At 35.3% G+C, this 11,261-nt stretch overlaps 3 protein-coding genes across 3 annotated transcripts; 2 read left to right on the forward strand and 1 right to left on the reverse strand.

Moving 5' to 3' along the window:
- Positions 1–2,731: 2,731 nt before the first annotated feature.
- Positions 2,732–4,517, forward strand: LOC145217835 (E3 ubiquitin-protein ligase RNF34-like). The gene has a single exon (XM_080085180.1). The coding sequence runs from the start codon at positions 2,895–2,897 to the stop codon at positions 3,882–3,884; it is 990 nt and encodes a 329-aa protein (XP_079941306.1). The 5' UTR covers positions 2,732–2,894; the 3' UTR covers positions 3,885–4,517.
- Positions 4,454–5,725, forward strand: LOC145217858 (uncharacterized). The gene has a single exon (XM_080085215.1). It carries the CDS (start codon positions 4,454–4,456, stop codon positions 5,123–5,125), a length of 672 nt encoding a protein of 223 aa, XP_079941341.1. The 3' UTR covers positions 5,126–5,725.
- Positions 5,307–10,305, reverse strand: LOC145217824 (dynein intermediate chain 3, ciliary-like). Its single transcript, XM_080085169.1, has 13 exons — positions 10,033–10,305; positions 9,666–9,827; positions 9,414–9,532; positions 9,122–9,264; positions 8,736–8,849; positions 8,461–8,600; positions 8,163–8,285; positions 7,588–7,811; positions 7,337–7,472; positions 6,960–7,106; positions 6,312–6,429; positions 5,965–6,083; positions 5,307–5,567 (listed from the first exon to the last, which is right to left on the reverse strand). Exons 1-13 carry the CDS (start codon positions 10,213–10,215, stop codon positions 5,508–5,510), a joined length of 1,788 nt encoding a protein of 595 aa, XP_079941295.1. The 5' UTR covers positions 10,216–10,305; the 3' UTR covers positions 5,307–5,507.
- Positions 10,306–11,261: the final 956 nt, after the last annotated feature.

Below are 11,261 nucleotides of genomic sequence, written 5' to 3' on the forward strand. Positions count from 1 at the left end.
CCGCACAAATTTGATTACTGCAATCATGGGATGAAAGTTTGTTTTGATGAGTCAGCATAAATTAGTTCCTCTCTGAAGTGCTGTGTGTTAAATGTTGATACGTGGTATCGAAGTTTCAGGAAAAACTAAGCATTGACATAGCAGTAAATTTAGGGTTATTGAGAATATTCTCATTAGATTAACTTAACAAGGCGTTTTTTTTGTAGAACACAGTCAAATCATGAATTGTATTATAAAGACTTTGGTATGGTTTACAATGCCAGACATCATTCTCCTATGATGGTCCCGTACAAGGGTAACACTAAAAGCAGAAAAACAGAAAAGCGGGAAAAGCAGGAAATCAACACTAAAAGCAGAAAAGAAAGGAAAAGCAGAAACAAGGGAAATTTGTGTTTTCTAAAAGGGGGAAAAAATAATTCCAGAAAAAGAGTAAAATTGCTTGTTTCATAAGATTTTAAAATACGAAAAGCAGTAAAACGGGAAATGTTTCTTTATTTGTTTTATTGCCGTTCTAGCTCTTAAAAACCATTCGAAAGTGTTCTAATAGCGTTCTACATTGATTGTGTCAAAATACAGAAAAGACGGGAAATAAACAAATAGAAAACATTTCTTGTTTTTCAGTATTGGACACAACACACAATCGATGTAGAACGCTAATAGATCACATTCAAATGTTTTTTACGAGTTAGAAAGGGGCTCCTCCAAAATACGCAATCTATAAAATGTTGATGGTTAGGGCTTTTAGGGTCTGGGTAAAGGTTTATAATAAAAATACAGACGAACCCGGTTAATCGCATACCGGTTAATCGCATAATCCGGTTAATTGCATCACAATTAAAAATCCCAAACCGTCGCCCATCGTTTGTTAAGAAAATCGTCCGGTTAATCGCATACCGGTTTATCGCATAAACCGGATATTCGCATCGATTTTCCTCGAAATATGCGATTAACCGGATTGATGATCTCTATGTGAAAGTCGAACAGCCCGAGTATTTGGAATAAAAAATGACTATATGATAGTAAAATCCTCCGGAGGTAATGTACGCGAAAAAGACGTAGATGCATTTTTGCATTCCACACCAAATAACGCGTCTAACGTTGAAAATGGCACGTCTCGACCATAACATTTTTTGGAAAAGTTATCAGAAGATTAAATCGGCGTTCAGTGTACCGCTGTGCGATAACAAGGAGTCGTTATCTCACAGCCGTGCACATTGATCCTTTTTTATTGGCTTATCGAATCGCCAATAGTTTAAATCAAGCGAGAGGCCTGGCACATTTATAAGGAAAACTACCCAAAACAAGACTACAACGTCATAAACCGCCTTCATAGGGAAGTTCCCAAATTTAAATGTTGGGCCGCTTAGCTACGATGCGATGTAACATATCCTTTCAAATAAACCTGACTGCAAGAGAAAGCACAAATCAAGCGAACTGTGGCGTGTGTGCCAATTAAGAGTGTGTATGTGTGTTTCTACTGTTTCTTTAACACACTTAGGCGATTGCACCATAGCCACGACAGTTAGGAAGCATGACGTCATGTATTGCGCTGAGAGCAGCAATTTTTTCAATTCTCCGCAACAAGAGAGAGAAAATACTGCTCCGTTGCCATAATTAAGCGTCACTGCAACTTTGTTTCAGCTGGGGAAGTGAAAATGAGCACTTTTGTTAACGGCGTGTACTGTTTACATAGCAACCGGATTATCACATAATCCGGTTAATCGCATCAAATACCCGTGGCAAATCGATGATGCGATTAACCGGATTCGTCTGTAACACTATAATTTAGTTTTAGATTCCCAGTTTGGACTTAATATTCTCATATGTGTTGAAAGTGGTACTAAGCACTGTATGGTACCACAGGTTAACACTAAGAAAATTAGGTCCAAAAGGTATCTAAATTAAATTATAAAGTTATTTGTATTACAATCCCTCACCTTGACCCTTATAGCCGTAGATTGCGTTTTTTAGAGTAGCCCATTAGAAAGGTATAAAAAACAAATAAAGAAACATTTCCCGTTTTTCTGCTTTTCGCAACAAAACAAGAAATTTTACTCTTCTCCTGTTTTTCTGGAATTATTTTTTCCCTGTTTTAGAAAACACCAATTTCCTTTTTTTCTGCTTTTCCTTTCTTTTCTGCTTTTAGTGCTGATTTCCTGCTTTTCCCTCTTTTCTGTTTTTCTGCTTTTAGTGTGACCCGTATTGTACCGGTATTTATTACCTTGACTATAGTCAGTAATGTATACATTACTTCTAAAAGATGAGTGTAACAATCAATAAGCTGCTTATTTTGCCTACACAATACAAAGCCAAAGTACTTCTATTTTGGCAACACTAAAAACAGAAAAGCAGGAAAACCATATTTTTCATATACATGTATGTCTCCGAAAGTGCACTGGACAAATTGATTTTCTTCTTTGGCCCTTAAATTTGTTATTTTAACATAATTGCTCCAAACCTTTTCTGTCGACAGACAGTATTAATGCTTCCTTCATCAGTTATACAACTCACAGTTGTTAGTTTTTTGCCTGTAAGTGGTGCACAAAAAGTGAGATCTGATTGTGGGTAACAGAAAAAATCAATGATAATGAAATATTGTGTCATATTTTTCTAAAAACTTGCTTGTTGAAAATTCTATGGGCCCTGGAGATTCTCTAGAGTTTAAGTCCATTTTTCATATTCTAACATATATTTACACACTTTAGATGCTGCATAGGTTTCCATACATAGCTGTGCAGCCACAAAAAGTAGCTTTCAACTTGTATATGCAATGAATATTGTGTGTAAATGGGCTAATAAAACTCATTGAATGAAGCCATGAAGAAATCAATTATTAAATATGAACCTTTGTTTTCAGATTAAACTTTTATGAAAGAATACAGTGTGGTGGAGGTATGCCATGCCTTTATTGTAATGCTCAATTTAACATTGTGAAGTGGAAAAACAAATGCATTTTGTGCCACCAAAATCATTGCTCGCAGTGTGTTGTCCAGAAGAAATGCCGCCCTTGTTTTACTGTGATAAGAACAGAGTATAGAAGAGCCCAACTTATGCAAGTCAAGGTGAAGGATTTGCAGCTCTACTTAAAAAACAGGAGCTTTTCTATTGAAACAATCAAAGAGAAACATGAATTGGTCCGAAAAATACAGTCAGTGGAAGGTGTTCATGAACCAGATGCAGAGACGCAAAACTATTCATACAACAACATGAGGCATACCAATCTAGATGAAACCATACATGAAGATATGACAACTTCTGCTGGAGAAGAGGTTGATGCTGAGGTTAATGTTAGTAATCAATTTGATGTCTCTGAGCCTGTGGTACCACCTCCAAGTTACACTGCAACACAATCCAGTTTTCCTACTGCTGCCGAGTTTAGTACATCAGCAACATCTCCTAGTTCTACATCAAGCAACACGGAAGCCACTACTTCTCAATCAAATCCATTCCCAAATCAATCAGCTTCACCCAGTAGTAAAGCTTCTACGCCCAGAAAGGGTGAACTGTTGAAGTTGTCAGAAATTTCATCGATCGATGAAATACAAGACTTCAGTGTTAGGCAACTGAAGTACTTGCTCAAGGACAGTCTGGTTGACTACAGGGGCCTTTTGGAGAAAAAGGAGCTTCTAAACCGTGCCTTAAACTTGTTTAAAGACAATGAAAAAAACCAGCAGGTTATTGATGAAAGTGAGGTTCCTAGTTCAGAACCTTCGACAGAAGCGAGGAATGAACATGTTTGTAAAATATGTTGGGAGAATCCAGTGGACTGTGTGTTCTTGGAATGCGCACACATGGCAACATGTATTGTCTGCAGCAAAGCCATCAGGGAATGTCCCATTTGTAGAGAGACCATTTCCAGAACAGTCCGTGTCTTTAAATCATAATTAAGCCATTGCCTTCATGCAATTTTGGTATATTTATTATGGTCAAGTTTTTTTATGTAAAGTTGGTAGACCTAGCCTTTCTGGTAGAGTGTATGTCACCAGGCAACTAAAATAGGTTAAAACAATGTAGCTTCAGATGGAAAACTGTGTAACATTTTTCTATGTTTATGCATTGTAGTGTGCAAAGGCCAGTCATGCATATTGCATATAGTGTGGTACATTCATCCTATTATTATGATGTGATGTAACGGTTGCCTTAGTTTTATAAATATCGACTTTTTCATTCCGCTATTGCCACATAAACCTTATTAATTAGGCACATTAATTGCGGATTATGCTGGTACCAAAATATTTTAAATGTGTTAGTTGGTTGTTATTAACAATCGTAATAATGGTACACATCAGAAATACATATAACTTCAATTTTTTGGCAAGAATATTTTTAACAATTTTCTACATATTTTTTTGAAATATTATTTCCTGTGATTTTTTGTATGTGTTTATTGGGCCAAGGAAGTCTTCACATTTTTGTTCTTGCATAATTTTTCATTTATATATTTCATGTTTCAATGATACCTAGCACTTGCTCTTTGCAAAATACATGTGTACTTCAAACACATCTTAACAATGAAATGACAGTTCAAATGCCAGGAATAGCTGGTTTTGATAAAAGTTTGTTGCAAAAAACAGAAACCAAAATAACAGCAGCTGATGGAAAAGTATTCCTTGAAAGAAAAGAGTCTAATGGAAGTTACATAAAGTCTGTACAAGACCAACTGTCACCGGGCATGGTGATTGATAACAAACCAGATTTGCAAATGGCACAATTGCGTCACAGTTTGTTTGTGAGTTCTCAGGACCCTGCTGTTGACAAAGGCTTGCTGCACAAACACGGTGTAACTCACATACTTAATGTTGCTGGTTTGCCAAATTTCTTCCCTAATGACTTTCAGTATATGTCCCTTATGTTATACGACACACCAGAGTTTAAAATTTGCGATGTGTTTCAAGATTGCTTTTCGTTCATTAATACGGCTTTGGATAATGGAGGCAAAGTTTTGATTCACTGCAATGCTGGAGTTTCAAGATCTGTCACCATTTTACTGGCTTACATAATGTCAACAGAAAGGGTTGGACTGTCCAAGATATATAATGAATTAAAGCAAATTCGACCACAAGTTAGACCCAATGATGGATTCATGAAGCAATTAAAAGAATTCGAGACTAGTTTAAATTTGTGACTTACCTTTGGTATTATGCTGCCTAACAAGAACACGTATCTGTTGTTATCAAACCAGCTATATCTAATATTGGGTAAACTTTAACAATGGCCTTAGCAGTCTAACTTTGAATCAGGGTTTTGCTGTAGTGTGAACATTTATAAAACCTCAAGTTTTGCTACTTTTCTTGTTTTGACTTAAACGCTTTTTATTATTTATATTTGTAAAAAAATAAACAGCAAAACATCATAGTGCGCACAATAAACAATCAGCACCATAACACGCCAACATAAATATTCGTTTTTTCAAGTAAATAGTTAAAATCGTCGATTGTGTGTCTCCAATTTTATTTTGAAATCACAACAAGCATCTTGTAAATATTTCTTTTCTCATATTTCTACATTTATTCCTCAGTCGGTGTGGATGAGTCAGCTTTTTCTGCCGGTTCTTCTGATGCCTTCTCCTGTGATGAATATTCAGATTAAAAATTAGTACTTATAACATTAGGTTTTATAAATAACATAGAGGACAATACCAAATGTACTTGATTCTGATCTGTATGTAATAGTGTTTAAGTCAATGTATGGTAAATCGCCTTTGAATGTGTATCAGTTTTTTTTATATGTTTCCTCATCTACAGTACTTTATTTATTCAGAGAAAGGTACAATACACATTTTGAACAACTAATTACACTGATAAAAAGATTGGTGAAGGCAAAAGTAAAGTTACAGGAATTGTTACTGAGCTACACTTAATTGCAAGCCGCACAAAAGAGAAGATTTATATCCAACCAATTTATAAAAAAAACTTATCGCAGTTTGACTTAATTTCAGTTTCATGTCAAATTTTCGGTTCTTACTGCAGTTTCTTCGATTTCTTCCACTTGTCGCCCAGCCATGGCCTTTTTCTCAGCTTCAACCGCTTTCATGAATTCGCTTTCAGCTTTTTCAATCAATTCCTTTTCTTCCTCATTGTCCCCTAAAGAAAAAAATAACACTCTTTGGCTCAACATATTATTATTACAAATTTAATCTTTACAAAGTGATTTTTAACTTGGTATATGTGCATACTGAATATGTGAAGACTGGAAACAGTGGTAACAAGGGTATTGTGAACAAGACATAACATTTAATTTAATAACTTTGCAGGAATTTTTAGGTTTAGGAAGGAAAACTTTGGGCAATAGAGTGATTTTAAACAATTTACCTTCTCTTCCATCTTCCTCCTGCCTTGTACCTTGTTGAGATTGTGTCCTTTCTTTTAACCTCAATTCACGATGGCGGGCTTCCAGGATCTTTTCACGCTTTGTTTCTCGCTCAAACATCTGAAATAACAAACCTTTTTTAAGAATGCTTTAACGACATAGAAGACAAGTGTTCCAAAAACAAAGTTAAAACTGTAAAATCTTTAACAGTAGCATCAACACTGTCAAACATCCACCAGCTCAACACCTTATTCCTTATGAAGACACAAGTTCCGGTTAAAAAACTGTACCAACTAAAATGGCCTAGTTATATAAAATGAGAATCTCTTTAGATGCTTAAACTTGTTAAGCTTGAGTGCATGAAGGAACTATTTTTTTCCATCGCACACTTTGCATGCAAACATAGCAAAAGTTGTTTAAATAATGTTAATTTGCAGCTTATTGTGATGGTTGCTTTTTATTACCAAAAACAAAACTATGAGCTTTGAAACATGCATACCAGCATTTCATCGTCTATTTCTGGAACACCACAAAATGTTTACACTCTCATATACAGGAAATATTGCACACTAGGTAATCTCTTGTGGCATACAGTTTTATAATAACTGCTTTAGATGACAAAAAGTCGCCTAAATCACTTGGTAACTTACACTGCTCACGAGGTTCTTTTCATTCTTTTGCATTGTGCACAGGCTTGATGAAAGTTCAAGCAAGGTTGTGGTGCCACTGTGTGAGCCGCATGCCACAATTCTTCCATTATCTTGAACTCGAAGGCTGTGCACTGCCTCATCGCAGACCTAAGTCAAAAATTAAAACATATGTTTTTACATTGACTTGCACTAAAGTAAAATACAATCAGTCTCCAATGGACTGTTTAAAAACCAAACTTAAACATTTAGGCTTTTTGGAAACAAGGATTTATTGAAAATGTGTTGGCTAAAAAAATGTTTTGTGCTTATTGCAGTAAAATCTCACCAACTTTATGTTTGACAACAGAAAATAATGCAGTTATATTTTGTAATTTAACCTGAATGCTGAGAGTTGGGTCATTTTGTTTGAAGAGGTAGTCCCAAACATCTAATGTTCCATCCATCTTTGTTGTGAAGAACACAGCGGGTCGTACAGGACTCCATGTTCCATCAGTTAAGTATGACATGTGAAATCTAAGAACAAAAATGAACAAAATACCTTCGAAGTAAGCAGTTTTTTACCATCCATGTAAGAAACTAAAAATCCATGCCCTAATCGTTCTTTTTTTGTGCATAACTACTGACATACTTGGTCCACATAATGCAAGCTTCACGAATATCTTCAGACCATATTCTTGCAGTCCAATCTCCAACAGTGAGGAAGTTCTTGGGGAAGAAGGGATTTCTCTGCAAGCTGTAAACAGGCCCATAGTGACCTGGGTATAAGCATACAATTTTCTCAGCAGGGGTCTTTGCTTTTCTGTTGCATGAAACAATGGATCCTTGCTCTGTCCCAACCATGAATTTTGTTGGCTGCAAAAAACAAAAGTTTTTGGGAATGTACCTAATTGGTTTTAGCAAAATTTAATAATGAAATCAAAGAGGAAAGAGGCAAAACATGTTTCACTCTTTTTTGGCTATTGTGGTAACCACTGGGCCTTTTTTGTAAAAAAAACAGGGAGCACAACTACATCCACTGCAAAAGTTTCAACTCAATCCATCAAACATTTAATGTTTTACATGGGAAACAAAACAAGAAAAATACCAAAATGTACAGCCTTGCAAAGAGGGCCCATACCGAAAAATGATTTTAACAGTTTGTTGAGTAAAAAGTCATAAAATACCAAGTCTATAAATATTTTTTTTTGGTATTGGTGCATTTACCATAGTTGGCTCATATTCTAAAGATATTCCTCCAAGTGCATTGTCTATTGAAAGTTTTCTGGTTGGATCCAAAACCAGCTTTTCAGTTGGCTCCCCAAGTTTCCGAATATCCCACCACAAAACCTATCAATGAATTATAATTTAAAAAACTGTTATCAAAAGTGTTTTAGCAATAAATATTTAATATTTTAAAGCCATAAATAAATAAAGAAGGATTTGCGATGATTTTAATGTTTTGTAGTTGCTGTTATGTAACCATTTTTGCAAATATTAAAGTTAGGTCATTTTGATCTACAACCTGTCCATCTGTAGAGGATGAAAAACACTCTGTTCCAGTTTTTGATTGAAGCCAGATTGTTTTGTACACTGGATCTCTGTGGCTTTGTTCGATTGGGGACATTTCAACAGGATGGCTCCCTTTTCTGGTGTCCCAAAATGCTGCAAAAAACACACAATAAAATTGCAACACCATAACAGGTAAAACTATAAACACAGACTTATTATTACAATTGGATACAATTATTTGTACAATAATTGAATCAAGTTTTCACTATGAAAAAAAGTTTTTCATACCGATTTGTCCATTGTAGCAGCCTCCAACTAACACATGGGAGTCTTTCGGATTGTATTCCAGACAAACAAGAGGTGATCCTGGTTTTAGCGTAAGTTCAGGTTTGTTCGGATTCTCTGTGTAAAACAAAACTGATGACCACTATGTTCCACATAGTATGTAGTGTAGCTCAAAAATGACATGAAAAATAAGTCTATTATGTTTTGTTAGCAGTATTTGCTCCCTGGATGAAACTTGACTAAAACATACTAAAATTGAATTATAATATTTTGGTCTTTTTAAAATTGAGTGGGCATATTTGATCAGTAAAAGGCATGAAGCAATTGCTCTTTCTAACTTTGATCTATTTTTCAGGAAAAAGTCAGAAGATTGCTGAAACAAACTTTACCTATATCCCATATGTAAGAGTCGAATGAAATATCAGGAGATGATCGTTGAAATTCAAGGTTAGAATATGCAACTGCAAGTTTTTTACCCCCATCTGGATACCAGGACAGTGAAGTAGCTGTTCGTTTTATTTCATTTTGATCTCTGTTATGCAAAAAAATACAAAAATAAAATACTTTTAAAACAAAAAATACTTCAATACTATTTGCCAAGGGTGATTTTTGTACAGCTTAAAACCATTGGCACTATAATAATAAAATAAACCACATGTTTTACTGCAAACAGCTACAAACCTGAATACATTTATTGTTTTGGCTGAGGGTGCTTCTTCAGCACTTTCCACTTCCATGTTGGCAAAATAATCTTCATAAATATCGATGGTAATGTTTTGTTTGATACAATGTTCCATTACCTACATGCAAGAATAGAAAATTACATTTTGTTGGACATTTTGATTTTGTAAATAATACTAAAAAAGGTACCATATACATTTACTAATAAATGACATTAAAATATGACAGTTATATGATTGGATTGATTCTTACACTGCCCAGTTGCTGGATTGTGTTGATGTAGTGTTCTTCCTTTTCCACCTTTTTACGGAATCTGATAGTTTGTTCAACTTCAGCTGGATTGATGTCTTTTGGCCAACCACCCTCAACATGGTTAATGCCTCTCGTTTCTGTTTCAAATCTTTCTGTGTTGACCTGCAAATCAGTAAGTTATACATATCTACCTCACTTGCATTAAATGCATTTCAAAAAGCTTGTCTTCAGGGTTGCTAAAAATAATTTTGAACACATTGTTACATCTTTTAAACGCTACTAATTGGATAATGCACATAAAACATATACAAAACATGCCAAACACAAGTTTACTTTCGGTATTTAACACATGTACAATGCACATTACCTCGTGTTCGGACATTTCTTGGGCACATTGTATTGCAGTGTCACATGGGTTGCGTTCAATAAACTCGGTACATAAACTTGAATCTGGAACAACGTCGACATGCAGCTCTGCAGGCCGGTCGGAAAAATTACATTGTCGGCCGAATTCCGACCTCTTTTTCGTGTAGACATACACAATCTCCATTGTGCTTGCTTCTTTTTGGCTAAATTTATGTGTTAAACTTACTGAAGCACTGACTAGCTTTGAACACCTGAACACGTAGGATGTATCATATATTATATTTTTGTGATAATTTACGATCACTATAAGTTTCAACACATAAATATTAATGCAGATAGTTTTAATACACAAAGTTTATGCACACAAAAACGAAATTCCAGTCAACGCTCGCCTGAGACAGTTGCTATGGCTACACAAACGTTTGTCACCAACGGCGCTGTTGCTCTACCAACAAATTCGATTTCTGTAAAATCATCGCAAACTCAACATATCTAGCTTTCAAAACATCGTGTTTAAAACAACAAACAAAAAATAAATTAATACACTATCGATCACTACCAATGTAACATTTTTCCTGACCAAATAAAAATTTGCTTTCCTACCGAGGCCTACTTCAAAAGTTTGTCCTATTTTCGAACTTTGTTTGTTTGTTGGATCAGAAATATTTTAGAGAAATATTTTCGTCAAAGGGCAAATCTGCACATCACAAAATATAAAAACAACATCTGCGGTGCTAAAAAGAAACGCCAACAGATGCAAAGTCACCCAAGCCAAACCAAGCGGCTGTGGAAAAGAAGAAAGGGGGCCACGCATCGCGCTATCACAGCTCCCGACGAAAGAATATTTTTGTGTAAGTTATGGCTTAGAAGATGTCATTTTTATTACAATATACTGGTGGAGCGATATGACATTGATAGTGTATGCTTTGAGTGTGTTTGTGATGTGCATCTCAGTCAAAGTGGAATCCACAACAATGTCCCAACAAGGTTTGTTTCAGCTATTGCTTTTCTTGATCGTATCTTATTTTGTTGCAGTTTGTAAGTTAAAATTCTGAGTAAGACTGTTTGCCCAGGCAATTGCACCAGAAGTTATAAAGACACTTAGATATAGACATAACAACCTATGTTTTTACCTTCAGAAATGGCATTACAAGCATGTGAGGGTGGAATTAACATGACAGGAGAAACGGGAAACATTTCCACTCCAAATTACCCGAACAATTATGAAAC

This window comes from Phallusia mammillata, chromosome 1 (assembly GCF_965637545.1).
Source record: "Phallusia mammillata chromosome 1, kaPhaMamm4.hap1.1, whole genome shotgun sequence".
NCBI lineage: Eukaryota > Metazoa > Chordata > Ascidiacea > Phlebobranchia > Ascidiidae > Phallusia > Phallusia mammillata.